This window comes from Tamandua tetradactyla, chromosome 3, assembly GCF_023851605.1.
Source record: "Tamandua tetradactyla isolate mTamTet1 chromosome 3, mTamTet1.pri, whole genome shotgun sequence".
NCBI lineage: Eukaryota > Metazoa > Chordata > Mammalia > Pilosa > Myrmecophagidae > Tamandua > Tamandua tetradactyla.
Window position 1 is genome coordinate 135,849,612 of NC_135329.1, and position 18,001 is coordinate 135,867,612.

At 33.6% G+C, this 18,001-nt stretch overlaps 1 protein-coding gene across 8 annotated transcripts in view; it reads right to left on the reverse strand.

Moving 5' to 3' along the window:
• The window catches only part of COBLL1 (cordon-bleu WH2 repeat protein like 1), a 153,021-nt gene that overhangs the window by 7,345 nt on the left and 127,675 nt on the right, over nt 1-18,001 (reverse strand). For 6 of the 8 annotated variants that reach the window (XM_077154022.1, XM_077154023.1, XM_077154024.1 and 3 more), the window contains 6 exons: nt 15,835-15,988; nt 15,328-15,393; nt 14,017-14,121; nt 9,626-9,860; nt 8,459-8,553; nt 2,693-4,257 (listed from right to left, as the gene is read on the reverse strand). In XM_077154022.1, the coding sequence (XP_077010137.1) occupies nt 2,693-4,257; nt 8,459-8,553; nt 9,626-9,860; nt 14,017-14,121; nt 15,328-15,393; nt 15,835-15,988 (2,220 nt within the window). The remainder of the gene's footprint in view (nt 1-2,692; nt 4,258-8,458; nt 8,554-9,625; nt 9,861-14,016; nt 14,122-15,327; nt 15,394-15,834; nt 15,989-18,001) is intronic. The other 2 variants (XM_077154028.1, XM_077154029.1) reach the window with 1 other exon arrangement.

An 18,001-nucleotide genomic window follows, 5' to 3' on the forward strand; every position in this document is an offset into this window, starting at 1 on the left:
ATTGGTAGTAATAAAATTATGCTGTCCTGTTCTTTAATTTACATATGTTTCAGCAGTAGTAGCTCCTCAGATACACCATCTCACATTCTTTCTATCAGGAATCCATATATGAAAACTCAGAATCCAGCCCTTTACTCTAGTCTTCCAAGAGTATCAAAAGTGTTGGAAAAATACACTATGGCAAGACAAACATTATAATTCTCTACTGCTTTCTAAGCAGATTTCATATGATGGGTGGTGGGAGGGCAGATGACAGTGTGAAAAGCAGAATTGGACGAACCAAGAGAGAGCTATACTGCAAGGAGAGGGGTGGGGGAGGGAGCAATAGAGGGCTGGGAGCCCTGAAAAGGTTTCATGAGAGAAGGTCCATATGTCTCTTAGAGATACATACATACATACATACATACATATATATATATATATTAATTTTGTTTGGTTTTAAATAATGCTTTTCTGGGTAGTATGCAGGTGTCCTCTCCTCTGTCTCTCTTTATTACTCATAATGCTTAGAAATAGGATATGCTTGTAGAGATTTTTCTTTTCACCTATTGATCCTATCTTTACTGAGCACCAACTGGGTGCCAGGAACTTTTCCAGGCTCTATTAGGCACAGAGGATACAAAGTTGAATGAGAAAGAGAAAGTCCTGCCATTGTGGACCTTACATACCAGTACACTTAACAAAATCCTAAATCCTGCTTCATGGTGGACATTGGATGAGTAAAAAGGAACATCTCTGAAGCCCAGTTACATCCAATAGGGATAGGACTTAATGGACAGAGATATATCAAGATTAAGGACTAAGGAAAGAAGAAACATCTTGACACTGAGCTGCTGAGGTAAAGATAAATTTTTGCCAGGAGATTGTTAAGCTTGAAAGCAAGGAAAATGGGACGATATCTCCTGTCTACTCACTGTTCATTAAAGGCTCTATTTCCTTACCCAGTGAATTATCTCTACAGCCAAAGCTAAGTTGGAAGAGGAGGACATTTCCACCCCTTCTCTTGATATCAAGAAACTAAAGAAGAAAAATGGCACCTTTCTGTTTCATGGAATACAGTAGTAATTTTATTGTGCTTGATTTAAAGAATGCTGATTTCTCCAATTCATGGAGTTGACTAGAAGAGCCAAGTTAACAATCAAAAAAATTCCACAAACTAACAGATAATCTATAAACTAAAAGATAATCTATTTTCATGATTCTGAGATATTAGGTTGTGAAATTACTATTTTTGAAGATAAAAAATTGTCAAGTATAGCAATTTCTTATTGGTTTAATCAAATATATCTTCTAATAAAGGAAGCATTAATTACTATGCTACATATAATAGCATATATTGTCTTTCTGGAAGCTATAGGAACTACATGCTGATTATGTTTTCTTTATTTTTCCCATGAGACTAAAAAAATGGTTTTTGAAATTTTTACATTGAAGAACTAGAAATCTAATTAAATGTCTTAGGAAGGAATATTTACTAACCGATTTACTTGGCAAATGTTATAAAAAAATTAATCTTAAAATTTCTTTTTCAAACTGCCAAATAAGTATCTTTACAAAAGATCTAAAAGAAGAGCTCAGGCAATGGCTCAAAAATGCATTATCTAAATTAAGAATCTGTTTTTTAGGAATGGTTTTCCATTCCAAGAAAAAAACACAGTCTTTGTTCCCAAGTAAAGAGTTAAACTCTATATCATATATCTCTTCCTGACATTACATCAAAGAAATAAACATACTTTTAAAATATATGAAGAAATATTCTTCAAGATAAATATTTCTTTAAAATTATGGAAAAATCTTTACAATATGGTTAATGTTCTGCTACTCTAGGAATATTTGAAATTGTAGTATAATATACTTTTGGAACTGTCACAGAATAGGAAAATATTTTTTGAACATTATCAGAGTAAAAATCATAAAGTGTTTTCCTAAAACATTCCATGTGGATTACCACAATTCATGCTGTAAATTTCATCCTCTCCATTGACTATACTAGCTGAACCTAACAAACTATGACATTCAGTTGACCAAACACTTAAGTCGATGGCTTCCCTTTTTGGTAAATTAATATGATTATGTAGTGGTTCAATAATATTTTGGTCAACATGCATATAATTGGATAAGTTGATGCTGATTTAGCAAAATGGGAAAATGAGAAAATTATGTTTTATAGAACTCTGCTTTTAATTTAAATTACTTATGTGTTAAAATGTTTGGTGAGCTAAGGTTGCAGTTATCTGATGGGAAATGCATGACCGAGGGATGTTTGGCTGCTTTATTTAGTCTATGATATTGCTTATGTTCATATAGTTCAAGCTATTTATTTTGCAATTGTGTAGTCATTGTTGAATTGAAGAAGAAAATAAAGTGACTCACAACATCCAGAAAAGTTATAAGGAAGTGAAGATTAAAAAAAAATAGATTCAGAATTATAAACTTATGCATTATACAAATGTATGAACCAAGAAAATTTTAAGTAAAACATTTGCTAATGATAAAGTTATACAATCAGGTTGTATGACTTACAGTAATTCTCATTCTATACATTATCACTTTTTTTCCTAAAGCAGCTTGATATCAGATTAACATGAATTCTAACACAGTAACACACAAACACACCAACATGGTTGCTAATTCCCCTTTTAGCCTTGTTTTATAAAAATCTGAATATATTTTTTAAAAAATCAGCATTTACCTTATTGATCACACCAAGTTGGGGGATGCCCACAAATTGATTTACAGGACTAGTCTCCCCTTCCTCTGTGCTGGTTGGCGATTGGACAGAGATACTGTCGCTAAAAGACTCTTTGGGGAGAATACCTGCTTTACTGAAAGACTGTGACCTCTTCACTACAGCAAGGGCAAACGGTGAAGGAGCAGAACTGGAGTAGGGTCGTGGGGCGCCAAAGGTTTTCAAAGTCTTCAGGTTCAGTGCTGCTAACTGACTAGTGAGAAGAGGCACAGGTTTCGGAGCTATTGGAGGAGGAGAGGGGTTGGTAGGCTTTGGGCTGATGATGCCATCGTCAGAATTTTTTAAATGGGATTGTGGAGGAAAGTTAGTGATTTTACTTAAGGGAGAAAGAGTTTCCTCTGGAGGAGGCAGTGGATTTCTTTCCACCTCTTTAGCTGCTAATTCCTTTGGAGTAGGATTAGGGGTAATGTGGACACTCTTGGCAGCTGCAGATGTCACATAATGAGAGGATGCTCTTTTCTGCATCTGCAAGAAAAAAGAACTTGGCTTGGCCTGGGGGGTTGTGGCTCTGGTTTTATGTTTTGACTCCAAAATACTGTTTATATCTTCCAAATTTGGCACAAATTGAGCTGTGCCCGTGACTCTAGTCATATCGGGGGGATAAACTACCGCACGTTGGGTTGGTTTCACTGCCCTGTGCACCTCTTGCCCCACAACCAGGGTAGGTTTCGGTTTAAGAGCCGACAATGGTTCCTTTGTGCTTTCAGAAATAATAAGCTCTTCTGTTTGGATTGCAGTTTCCTTTACATTCTCATGAATATGCTTTTTTCCTAAAGTATGTATCTCCTGATCATCTTTATATCCTACGGTTTCTGATTCAGAGTCTTTCAATATTTCCAGGGACTTGGGAGGCACTATTTTATAAGTAGTCATTCCAATTTTGGGTATATAATCTCTTGTAATTTCATTTGAAGGCTTTGGCTTGGGTTTACAGTCCTGTCTGTAAAGTGGACAATTCTTTATATGAAAAGCAGCTGAATTTTTATCAATCCCATCTATAGGATTCAACAGATCATCATTACAATGAATAAAAACTGCATCTTTTATGTTGAGTTGATCTTCTTGTACAATTACTGTACCCTCACTCCTAAATTCTCTCAAGGTATCTACAGAATCTTGTGAGCTTAAGGATGAGTGTTGAGTTGATTTGTTGTTATTTGAAGTTTGTACACTTTCATCAACTCTGATATCACACAAATTATGATCTTGGTAATACTTATCAAAAATGTTGCAGGAATGGGTTGTTTGAATTGCTGCATCATGCCTTTTAATCTTTTCCACACTGGGTTGATTCCTTTTTTGATCTGGTACTGACAAAGCTGTTAGATGATTTGCCTTGTAATTTATAGCAGTATCAGTTTTCTGTGCCTGATAGTTCGATAGTCTGTCAATATCCATGTTCACATCCTTATTTTTGGCAACATCTCCCACATTAATTTCTGTTCTCCTTACTCCATTTTTCATATTATCTTCTGTCTTTGTTGGAAAATCAATTATTTCTTTTTGATCTATTAAGAGAAAAAAATACCATGAAAATAAAAAGAAAAATTCAAGTTTTTAATGCCAGCCTTCCCCAAACTGAACTAGCTTGGTTTGAATTCTGTAGCCAATTTTCAGCTGATTAATTTTATAAAGGCAGATACTAGCATGTATAGGAAACAGCATGGGCTTGAGATTCAGAGACTTGAGTTTGGGTTTTGGGACTTGGCTTGACTAGTTATAATCTGTGTGACTTCTAGATATTACTTAACCCTTTGGCTCTTATATACTAACGTGAAAACATTATATTTTTAAAATCATTTATATGACATACTTTTAACAATAGTGTATTTTCCAGAACAATCACTCCATAGAAGGTGGCTTTCCTTCTTTCTATAAGTAAAGACCTCATATTTTAGTCATTGTTAATAATGACAAGGGCAAGAAATTCACAAATTCAAAAATTATTTTTTACTCTTCTATCTGATTTTTTCCATAGTTGATTCCCTTTTCTTTAGTACCTATTGTGTTTATGTTCTATACCTTACATTAAAAGGGAAACACCCCCCACAAATGTTATCAGTTTTAAGAGAGAGGATCTTTAAGATGTGAAGTAAAAACAGAATCTAAGTTGACTGTCATGGTAATTAACTGTACCCTCACTCCTAAATACTCTCGAGGTATCTACAGAATCTTGTAAAAACTTGCCAAAGACTTTAGGAGTTTGTTTTTAGTCATCACGTGGAGGATTTCAACTACACAAAAACAACCATGGTGGTTTTGTTTTTTTCTCTATGGGAGAACAGCATCCCTGCTCTTCTAGAGGCAGAGTTCAAGTGGTAAAAACAACCTCCCTCTACTGAGCTACCTTCCCTCTTGATTCTAATTCAGACCTCCTGAAAAAGAAAATGATTAGCCAGTGTTTAGGCTAACAAAGCAACAGCTGGCAGTCAATAACATGCTGGTGAAGAACTGGAATGAGGCAAGTGGAAGGGAACAGAGGTGCTGTGCACCATGCTCCCAGTAATGAACCGAGTGGTTTACACGCGGTGATCCTCTACTGGAACACCCAAAACAATCACTTCTTATGCAGCACCACCAACCCTGGCCTTCAAACCCTTAATGGCCTCCCTTTTTGGATACTGCAGTTTGCTTAGCTTAAGTGCAATGCGGGTCTTAAAGGTCAAAGCCTGATAGGGTGTCAAATATTTTCTAGTTTTATCATCCTCCGCTTCTACCTATTTAGAGAATGAGATCAAGTTCACTGCCTAAAATATAATGAACTAGTTAAAGAAGCTTCTCTGATAAAATTAAAGAGAAAAGAAAGTATGCATGCACAATAGTTGTTACCAGATACATTTGTTTACAAATAATATTTAAAATGTTTTCACATTTTTAAACCCTGCCTAATTGCACAATTATTTAAGTCATGGTAGTTAATATCATTATATAATATTTTGCAAGGTTCCTATAGTAACTATATGAATTTTAAAATGGGATTTATTTTTAGTCTTTAAAAATACAATGCAACTGATTATTAGACTATGCATTGTCCAGATGACTGGCTTATTTTCTCAATGACATAATCATTAACAGTGTGATTTATAAAATTAAGGACTCATGTGATCAGAAACCATGGAAGAGGAACATTTCTGCTTCTGCTCCTATTCTCATGGTTCATAAGTATTTTTAAAGTATCTTTATGAAAATCAGAAAATAAGAATTAGTCCCTGACACCAGAAACTAAGCCTAAACATACGTTCTTCTTTCTTGCGTATTTCTCATTTTCTGCTGAACATAGGCATATCCCAGTTTACACAACAGAAACATCTTCTTAAACAAAGTAAATCAAGTAAAATCAATATTTTAAATTATATCCCCTACAATCAATCTTAATTTATTGGCTTTAAAGCTATAAACTTCAGTTCTTCACATTTTCAGTTATACCTAATTCACCATTTTCTAACTCTGAATTTCTCATTAACATTTCAAGATTATCTGCAATGATTGTCAGGCCAAGATTTTTGTGTGTCCTGGAAACCTAGAATCACATCTGAATTTATTAGCTAGTCCATCTTCATGCATATCTGCAATGAGGCTAACCAAGTCTAAGATATGAATGAGTAGGCCATTTTCAAAGGCTGTTAAGTAGAAAGAGGGTGATTTTCATATTATCCTGTCCTTTCTCTACTCAAAACTGATACTGATATCTACAACCTGGCAAGATGATAATTTAGATATGTACACAGGGCAGATAAAAGGAAGGAAAATGGAATAAAATTGTATTAAGGGTAGCAGGAATCATCTTATTTTAAAAATCACCTAGAGTTGACAAATATTATCATAAGTCAAGTACAAACTAAAATAAATATTATTACGTAAATGTCCGTGGGATCTGGTGATTTGAAGCTGTATGCACCCCAGAAAAACATGTTCTTAAATGTAATCCATTTCTGTGGGTGTGAACCCACTGTAAGTAGGATCTTTTGATAAGGTTACTTCACTTAAGGTGTGGCCCCACCTCAATCAGGAAGGATCTTAATCCTATTGCTGGAGTCCTTTATGAGACAATGAAATTCAGACAGCAGAGAGAAAGCCACAGGAAATAAGAAGCTGTAACAGAATCCAGAAAAGAAGGATGAGACCAGGAGATGCTGCCACGTGCCTCGCGGTGACTGAGGAACAAAGGATCGCTGGTAGCCAGCCCCAGAATACCAGCCTTCCGAGAGAAAGCATTGCCTAGATGAGACCTTAACGTGGACATTTTCCCGGCCTCAAAACCATGAGTGAACAATTTCCCATTGTGTATGTCAACCCATTGCATGGAATTTTCTTGAGCAGACTAGGAAATTAAAACTGGATGTTAACCCTAACCTAATGGAAAATCTTAGCAAAAATGACTTAATTTGATTATTTTTAAAAAGAAGCAGCTTTTATATCAAGACTGTTCAATAGGAATGTTATTGTCATCATAAACTATTCTGTGAAAACTGAATCAAGAGGAAGAGATACGGAAATGACATATTTGTTGATCTTTTCAGTATAGTATCTTAGTATGGTATTGAACATGGGGGAAATGTATCAGGGACATATTCAGTTAACCAATACATACCACACATGAAAAACAATATATATAAAAATTTATTTTTAATACTGGGATTATCCATATCCAAATATGAATATTTATATCCCTATGTTTTCTGTTAAGAATCTTAACCTAGTTTTGTATATTAATATAAAGATCAGATTATGAGACTTGATGAGCCACTTCCTTCTTATCTCCTTAAAATACCATTGAGCCTTCCTTGCATTCTGTATTTGTGTAGTATAATTTCTCTGAAATCCAGTCCTGTAATATATGTTTTATGAATATCTACTTGTACTCGATATTTTGCTAATTCTATGAGGGAATTAGAAAGTATCAGATGTCATTTCTCTGACCTAAGACCATCCAATTTAGTTGAAGAATAAGGACTACAGAACTGCAGGGACTACAGGAATGAAATAACGAAGTAAATGAAGTGGTAGATTTGCAATGGGTAAAAAAATAGATGGAAAATTGCTTTGCCTGAAAAGACAACATGAGCATAGGCCTAGTAATAGAGCTGAGTGAACTAAACGTGAGAAAGAGAAAAAAACTCCCATAATTTGAGGATGGGTATTGGGAAACTGGTAAATAAGGTTACATAATGAGATCGTTTAGGCCTTGAAAATCAGATAAACAAGTTTCAACCAAGATATTGCAACTTGAATATAAAGTAAATCAGGCTTGGACTAGAGAATTATTAGAAGGAAAAGAGAAACAGAGATTGCAAATAAATGCAAAGATTATACATCTTTATGATCCAAGATGTAAGTTATGTAACTGTTACGATTTGCCAAAATAAAACAAACAGCAGTACCCGTGGTTAAAAGCAGACTTTGGAGTAATATTGCCCAAAGAGTCCACATTAGGTTCATTTCAGGTGAGTTATTTAATATCTTTATGGTCCAACCATCTGTGAAATGGGACTGATAATAATAATAATAATAATAATAATAAAATAATAATAATAATGCCTACCTGATAAATGAGGGTGGTATTAAATGAATTAACATACCAAATTAAATGGGCTAATATGTGTAAAGTGTTAAGAGCAGGTATTGACACATAATAAATACTATGAATACACATTCATATATGTAATATATATAAAAATAAATTGTATATATATTATTTATATAACTCACCATTCTCTTGGTTTGTGTTGGATGATTTCAAGTTTCTTAAACTGTCAATTGCCATCTCTTCATTACTTGTATTATGTACCATAATATCTGGTGCTCTGTAAAATATGATTTTGTATGTTATATACTGATGTCATTCTAACACACACACACGATAAGAGAACAGGCAATAATTTCTAAAACAGATGGACTGAAATAATCATCTCTTTCTGCCAAATACTGGAAATGTAAAAGCAAAGAAAAAATATAACCAAGGAAGTGCGGCTATGAAACATTAGCTTTCATATGGTGGCTCTATTACAAAGAAAGATGTAAGAATTTGGTAAAAATGGACACTTTTCCAAAACAGTATCTTTATTTTGTTACTATCAGTTATTTGTCTTTTAAAGAAAAAGGAAATTAAATAAAACATTTTAGTTTTGCATCTGGCAGGGTCAACTGTGAAGACAGGATGTGGACTGATCTCACTGATGCCTTCGTCGGTGATAGAACAGTTTAATTTGGAGGCAATCCCATTCAAAATACAGCAAAACTTTGATGAAGATGGTTTATTTTCCCTCATTGATTTCATCTTTATTTATGGTGTGGCATTTCAAACAAAGTATTTGTGGACTTTACTGTAGCAATTTTCAATTCCTAGGGTCAAGAGATATATCAGATGCCTTCCAACTTTCTCTAAGATGATCATGTAGTACTTAGTGGAAAGTATAGTCTCTGCATCATAAAACTGACTGTAAAATGTTGGTGATTTAGTATTATACTTAATAAGCAGAATTGCTTTTATATACATCAGTCAATGAAAATACTTGAGAACAAAGTGGTGAAACTTGAAAATTAAATGTTTCATTGAAGTCAAATCGATAATAGGCAAAAAACAAAACAATAAAACAGAACTTTAATTTTTTAGTCATACAAATTAAGTACATGTTATGGTTTAACTGATGCAGAGGTTATCATAAATGTTGAACTTGAGAGGTTATCATAAATGTTGAACTTGGTTTTATTTAAATACTTTACCAATAAAACATTTTCATAGAGGTAATAAAAAGGATGGAGTCTAAAAGCAAAGGGCTGGCTATATTTGTGTATAAAATATCAGATCTATATTTCAGAAGACTAGTATTAATTAAACAAAGCATCACTAACAATTCTGGCGCACAGATAACTTACTGTCCATCTGTGTTTCTAGTTTCTTGTTTTTCTTCCTTGGAGTTTTGTGAGGACTCTACAGTATCATTGCCAAGAGCTGAGTCAGGATCATTTTTCGGTGTATTTATTATATCAGAAGATACAAGGGGAATAACTTGTGACTTCAGAGAAATATTTTCAGCCTGATCTTTTGGCACTTCACGCAGTTCTTCTTTTTCATCTATATCTCCAAGGCTGAAATCAGAGCTTGTTCCAGCTACAAAGAAATGCAGATATAATTCTAAATATTAATTTCATTCATTCAGCCTATGCAATCCTGGTAAGGAAGTAACTTTAAAAGTAATAATTAGCTAGACTCATAAGTTCTGATTCAAAACTTAGTGAAGTACTTCTCTAATGGAGAATAATCATGTTAATATGTACTCAGATTGTCTCAGACACATAGAATTCTAAAAGTAATATGCTATCACTCTAGGTTTTATTTACGCTAGAAACAAGTTTATCTCATAAACTTGAAGTTATATATTTCATTTAAGATTTTATCTTTCAGGGCAGGCCACGGTGGCTCAGCAGGCAGGAATGCTTGCCTGCGATGCCAGAGGACCTGGGTTCGATTCCTGGTGCCTGCCCATGTGAAAAAAAAAAAAAAGATTATATCTTTCAGTTAAATGATTTTCACATTCATGCAATAACTCTAAACACCTCCTTAAATGCACATTAAAGGAACATGAGATTATGTATTGTCTACCAGAGCATTTTTAAACCTGACTCAGTGGTCATCATTTCAAGTACTGACTACATTTAAATCATATGAGCCCATTTTAAAATACTAAAGCACATACCCCACTTCACACTCATTAAATCAGCATCCCTAGATAGCAGAACCAAGATTTTTTAAGACTTCCCCTTGCAATTCTTATGTGCAACCAAGGTAAAGAGACGCTGATAATTTAATATAATTTTAAAAATGCAAATAGAACAAGTATTATACAATGAAAATTGATTTTAAGAATCTCTCAGCTTGATTCTCAGAGGCAACTTCCTTTAACAATTTTTCCTGCATATTACCAGAAATATGTAAATCTGTATGCATATTCACATTTTTCTTCTCTCTGTTTTGTTGGTTTATTTAATATGAATGGAAGCATACTATATCCAATGTTTTCCACCTAACATTTTTCTCTACTTACTATATCCTAGAGATCATCCCATATCACTGAGTGTATGTACATACATATGTGTGCGTGACGCCTTTCAATAGCTGGGATTAATATTTCATTGTATAAATATATATTTTATGATTATTCCTTGGCACTGACAACAAATTCTAGCGGGGTAAAAGAGCCATCATAAGCATGTGGTATCCACACTTTTTGTTCAGATTAAGTGTGAAAGTAAATTTAAACCAAAGAATGAGGTTCTGGAGCTCTGGTTATTTAAATGCATTTAAACACTTCCATTTACATAAGAGAAGCTGGATAATGTTTAATTTAATATTACCATAAAAGGAAAGAAATGTGTTATAATATTTGATTATAGTGAGTAACACATTCACAAAGTTTAATAAAATTTTAGCATTATTGAAGAATATTTAAATAAATAACATATTTTCTTAATATTATCTTTACGCATAGAGACAGAAAAGCATGTTATTTATACTCTAACAAATACATGTGGGAATTTTAAGGGTTTTTATTTAAAAATAAAAATATCAGTTTACTCAACAGAAAAATATTAAATGACTTGAGTTTAACTGTATTCTCATATATGTGTATTTTGGTAAATCTTGCTGTATTATAAAATGTGAAATAATTTTTATGATGCCAATTTGTAATACCATGTATCCATGCTGAAATACAGTATCTATGTAGTAAGAGTATACTTGAAAGGTTTTGCTGGTTTAGATACAAATGTATTTTATAAATAATTCCTTAAGATACCAAGATTTTCTGGAAATTATATTAACTGAAGTAACATCTGGCAAATTATTGCTATCCCTATTTCTTTCCAGCCCATCAAAAATGTTTCAGAGATACAAAATTTTTCTTTAAACGCTGGGCCATCACTGAGAAACTGGCTTTAATTAATTAAAGTATAAAGAATGGATTACTTATTTCAAAGGTAATTCTTCCAAATAATTTTTGTGGGGTTTTATAATTTCGTCATTACAGTATCATACAGATTTTATTATATTTTTGTTAACTTGAAAAATATCTTTATTACTAGAAAGTTTTAGAAAAGGCAGTGATGCCTTAAAAAAAATTCTATTATTCAAGAGAACTTTAGCAGTTTATTGTTTTTAACTATACAGATTTTCCCAAGCTCAAATATGTAAATATTGTAAATATTGACCCAAATATGTTTTGGTTGTTTTAACAGACTTATCTATTGATATTTTAGGCCTACAATAAAAAAAATTGAACAGGGACTGTGAACAACACAGCAACGTTATATCACAGCTCTAGTATTTCAGCTCTGTAAGTTCTAAAGGAAGACTCCCATTTCAAAGAACAGACATAGTATCCAAAATCCTAGTATAGTTTTAAGAGTTAACAACTTCAGAAGTGTGAATTTATTAATTTACCAAAAAAACATCGTTTGAAAGTAAATTTTATACTTTAGTATTTATATATATATATATATATATATATATTTTTTTTTTTTTTTTCTTTTCTTCTTCTTTTTTTTTTTGCATGAGCAGGTACCAGGAATCAAACCTGGGTCTCTGGCATAGTTTTTTGAGTATTTTTATTTTAATCTTTTCAGTCTTTCTGAAGATTACAATAATTGAAACAAAGCATAAAATTCAAAATTTAAATATGTGATAAAAAATGCAAAATGAAATCTCGAAAGATGTTTTTTGTAAGTTAGTAAGATTTTACTTGTGAAATTATTAAATTTTAAAACTTCACTAAGACTTTTTGTGATACTCTATACATCTTTCCTAGAAATGACAAAAATGGTAAAATTGCCTGACAACTATTATTCTTTGCTAAAACAGAATTGTATTAAATAAAATCTATCTTGTAAATTACTTTTTAATTCATCAACTCAAAAAATGCTCACTTTGTTAGACACTGTTGTAGCTTCTGCCAGGCAGAATTATTTTCTCTCTTCATTTAAAAAAACTGAGACATAATTTACATTGAAGGAAAATATGCCCTTTTTCAAAAACAATTCTTTGAGTGTTTACACCACCATAATCAAGATATTGAACAATTCTATAACCTCCTAAAATTTCCCCATCCCTTTGTAACCAAGCCCTCTTTCCAACCCAATCCCTGGTAACCAATGTCCTTATAGTTTTGCCTTTGCAAAAATGTCATATGAATGAAATCATGCAGCATGTAGTCATTTGAGTCTGACTTCCTTCATATAATATGATGCATTAGATTCACTCATGCTGTTCCATGTATCAGCTATTTATATCTTTCTGTGGCTGGGTATATTCCAGTGTGTGGATGGACCATAATTTAGGGACTTTGGATTTTTTTCTATTTTTGGCACTTATGAATAAAAATGCTGTCATAACTCACATGCAGGTTTTGGTGAAAATTGATATTCATTATTTCTTAGGAGTGGGATTACTGGGTTGTATTAAAAATAAATGCTTGGGTCGGCCATGGTGGCTCAGCAGGCAGAGTTCTCATCTGCCATGCCAGAGACCCGGGTTCGTCTCCCGGTGTCTACCCATGCAAAAAAATAAAATTAAAAATAAATAAATAAATAAATGTTAAAATATTTTTTTAAAACCCTTCCAAACTGTTTTCCAAAAGGGTCACATGATTTTTGCATTCCCACCACAGTATGTGATAGTAATTAATTTTACATATCTGGTTTGAAGGGATAAAGATTACTTCTGAGTCACTAAAAAATTGTGAGATTTATGTCAAAAATTCAAATATTACCTAACTATAAAGTTTTACCCAAGAGCAAAATAATTTCAATAATCTTAAAAAGAAAACCCAATTAAAAACAATACCATAGGAATATGTTATACCTCAATAACAGAGTAGTTCAATAAAGAATGAATATATATATATATGTATATATATATATATTCATATATATATACATATTTATATATATATACACACAAACAAACACAAACACACACACACACACACACACACACATATGCAGTGCTATACATTGTAAATAATAAAGATCAAAGAATTCCCCCAAAAGCAGAAAGCGTAAATAGAAGTGCCACTGATTTTACTCATCTTACCTCTAGTCACATTCAACTACATGGTTAGGAAAAATATGAAAATTCTAAATTTGTGTAAAATTTCAAGTTAAGAGAGGGAAACCACTATTTGTTTATAAACTATGTTCACAAGAGAGTTCAACAAGTAAACAAATCCATACATTCTGATGTCTTAATGCGCATTAAACAAAGCACCACGTACGCATCAGTGATGCTTGGGCTGCCTCAGGCGTTCCAGGGCACTCATCTGTCAGTGTGGCTGCAGGGCACTGCTCGGGACAGGGGAGTCCAGGGCCATGTAAGGTTTCTGCCAAAGAAGCAGAATCTGTGGAAATGGCGCTCAGACAACAGAGTTAAGGTAAGCAGAGTCCAGGAAGTAATTCAGAAGAAATCAGACTTGTTAGCTTGCAATTATCCATGCAGTAAACAAGAAGCATTAGAAAGGGGAAAAGGGAAGAGAAAGAGAAACATATCAAGCAAAGGCTGAATAACATTCACACCTTTTTCTAATATGTCAGAATCTTCTCATTTCACTTATACAGTTTCAGTTAACATTAGGCCATAATTCATCTTTGTGGAACAAAGAGATATCATTGATATTCTGGATAGGAGCTGAGAAAAATCATTACTAGTTATCTTATCTAATAATAGTATTTTAAATCATGAACAGAGGAGAGGAGAATTTTTATATAAGGTATATCGAAATTTCAAATTCCTAAATATCATTTAAAGATTAAAGATTCAGGAACATTTAGGTGTTTCTGAATTCTTCCTGTATTTTTAAATATAAAGTGTAAAACTTAGGTAGCATTATAAAATTCATACCCATCAATTTATCCCCATGCTAACGTACTGGCATAACAATCTATTTTTGGATGATATTACTGGTCTACCATATTTAGTTCTATCAACTTTAATGATTAAGAAGTTTTATCATATTCATTCTTATAATAGCTACTAAATAGCTATTGTGGAAAATATTAGAAAACAATATTAGATTGAATTATTTTTATCATTACTGGAATTTCATTTATTTGGAGAGAATCCAAAATGACAGACAAATAAATAACAGAAAATATTTTCCTTATAATAAAAATGTATGCCATTAGAATAGCGGGCCACAGTCACTGAATTCATATCTGGAACAAATGCTTAAAGAAAGGTACTTTATAACTTTATGTACATCTTCTTCTGAACACATCAAAGTACATTTCTAATTATGATGTGCCTATAATCTGGGGAAGGAGGTCAATAAATCTTAAGCAATGTAAAGATAAAACAGGAGACATAATAAAGAAGGTACTCAAGATACATTTCCAAACTGAAATTTTGAGCTCTATCAGTTTTATACTCTAATCTCAAGGTGAAAAAAATCATTTCTTGATTTAGATTTGGAAAACAGGGCCCAAAAATCTAGCTCTCTTTCATATTCAGAGTACTATAAGGGATTCAATTCTCAATTGTCATGAAAGCTCTTCCAATAGTTACACAATGTGGAATACAGGTGTCGTACCTGGACTGGGCAGTCCTTCGGTAGAGTTTGCTTCTGAAACACTGTCTGCTTCTGATGACTGCAAGGCTAGAAGAAACAAACAGTGAAACTTACAAACCATTCATATCCAAATATGAAACAATTCCTTAATAGTTTAACTTAGTTGTGCTTATGTAACTCAGAAAGAGATGAACCCTAACCTTTCTAGAAGCCATTTTAAAGTCTAGCTAGAGAACAAGTAAAATCCTTTTAGACTCCCACTCCTATGTGTAGTCAATCCTGGAATGGCAGCATGTCTCTGAATAAATTCACCAATGCTCACTTAGGATAATGGGCTGCACAGTGTTTCATCTAATTTTATGTGGCAGATTTTAAAAAGCAGTTAAATGCAAATAATCAGAGACTGTAAAAAAAGTCTAAGTAAATTCTTATTTACTAAAAAGACAATTTATAACCCTGATTGTTTCTACTGTCTAGATTAAACAAAACACAATACAAATTTAATATTAATGTGAAAAGTAACATTACCAGTCATATGGCTATTTTCATCACTTTGATGCAGGGCTATTTTGGAGGGTGGGGAAGGTGCTTTTCGCTTTGTCCTTCTCAAAGACGAATTCCCTAAGGATGTGCTACTGAGTTGCAGTGAGCCTGTCCTCACTATGCCTGCTCCACAGGGATTCTAGGGAAAACAAAATGACCAAACACATTTTAAATTTAGAAATGAATACATTTTAGGACTATACGGATGTTTACGTCAAATTCATCATATACCAAAAAAGAACACAATAGTTATTCATTCAAATAGCGGTATGGTACATCTGCCACATGCCAGGAGCTAGGCTAAGGGATGGACATGGAAAGGAAAATAAAATATGGTCTTTCTCAAGAAACTTAGGCTGTGATAGGAGACCAGCATGCAAACAATTAACTATAATATAAAGCAGAGGACACATAAGCAATACAGTTAAAAACTAACTTTTCAATAAAAATCTGGAGAAAACACTGGAAGTAAAAACAAAGGGTAGAAAAAGGAATAATACTCGTTAATAGAGCTGACCTGATTAATCTATCTCTTTTTGACACTAATGCATCAATGACAAACACTTCAAAAATCTATATATCTACTCATGGCAAGATCATTTGAGGTCACTGACTCTTCAAAGGACTAATGCTTACATTCATAGCATGTGACTGTCAGCTGACCCTAAGACAATCCTGCCGCAGCAGGCTGGCCGGAGCCACCTGGCCAATTGCCATTTCATCTTGCACTTTTCTTTGCAGCAGAATTGCTTGAAAGAGCTGTCCACTCTTTTTTGTCTCCAATTTCTCTTCTCCCACTTGAACCCTTCCAAACAGGCTTTCCCAATCCCTTGCTCCTTTGAAGCTATTCTATCAAACTCTATCAAAGTCACTAATAACCTCCACATGACTAAACTGGTGGCTAAACCTCAGAATTAATTTATTTGACCTATTTAGCAGCTTTAAACAAGGTTGCCCACCCTCTTCTTAAGAACTTTTTCCACATTCAGAATATCACAACATTCCTTACTCCACACAGATCCCAGCTCTCTGATTTATCAGTTTTCTTTGTTGGTTCCTTCCTTTTCTCTCTTGACATGGCTGTGATCCAGGCTTCAGTCTTTGGATATCTTTTCTTTACTATGCTCACTCTCTTGGTGTCTCATGTAGACTCTTGGTTTTACATGATATTTATATTTCTGATGAATTACAAATTTATGTCTCCATCATGGACGCATATTCCAATATCCAGTTAGACATCTAATGCCATTTCAAACTTAACATTTCCAAAACTGGGATTCTGATTATTCTCTCTGAATACTCCCCACCCATACTCTTGGGGGAAAAAACAAACAAAAAAAACTGCTCTGCTTACAATCTTCCATGGATCATTAAGAACAAGTTAACATTTGTTCAGGCCAATAACTTAGGAATTGCCCTTTCTCCTCTCTCTCACACTCCATCTCAAGTTTATTCTGCTGACCCATCCCTTAAAAGACATCAGGTATCCACTTGAGTGCTACCACACAGTCCAAATCACCATCATCTCTAGCCTGGATGACTTTGAGAATCTTCTAAGGGGATTCCTTGCTTCCAAATTGCTTGCCTATACTACTTTCTCAACACAGTAGCAAAAAAGATCCTGCAAAAACTTACGTCATATTAGGCCACTTTGTTCTAAACTCACCAGTGATTTCCCATTGACTTATAAGCCCATCCTTATAATGTTTTTCACAGCCATCCATGACCATGAGCCTAGATCTCCAACAACCTTCTCCTCCAAGTACAGAGTGGTTCATCATACTTCAGTCACTTGCTGTTCTTCAAATGTGTCAGATTGTTCCCACCTCAGGGTCATCATACAGATTCTTCCCACCTCAGGGTCATCATACTTGGTATTCTCTGTGTCTAAAATGCTTTCTTAAGATACCTTAATATCTTACGCCCTCCTTGTTTTCAGTTTTTTTTTTTTTTTTTTTTTTGGTGGGGGCAGTGCATGGTCCAGAAATCAAACCTGGGTCTCCTGCATGGAAGGTGAGCATTCTACCACTGAACCACCCGTGTACCTTCCTCCTCATTTTCTTAAGTTTCTTTAGCAAATGACATCTTTTCCATGAGTCCTATCTTTTCTCTTCAGTGCTTCCTGTGTTTCTTTATAATAGTTTTATTTTTA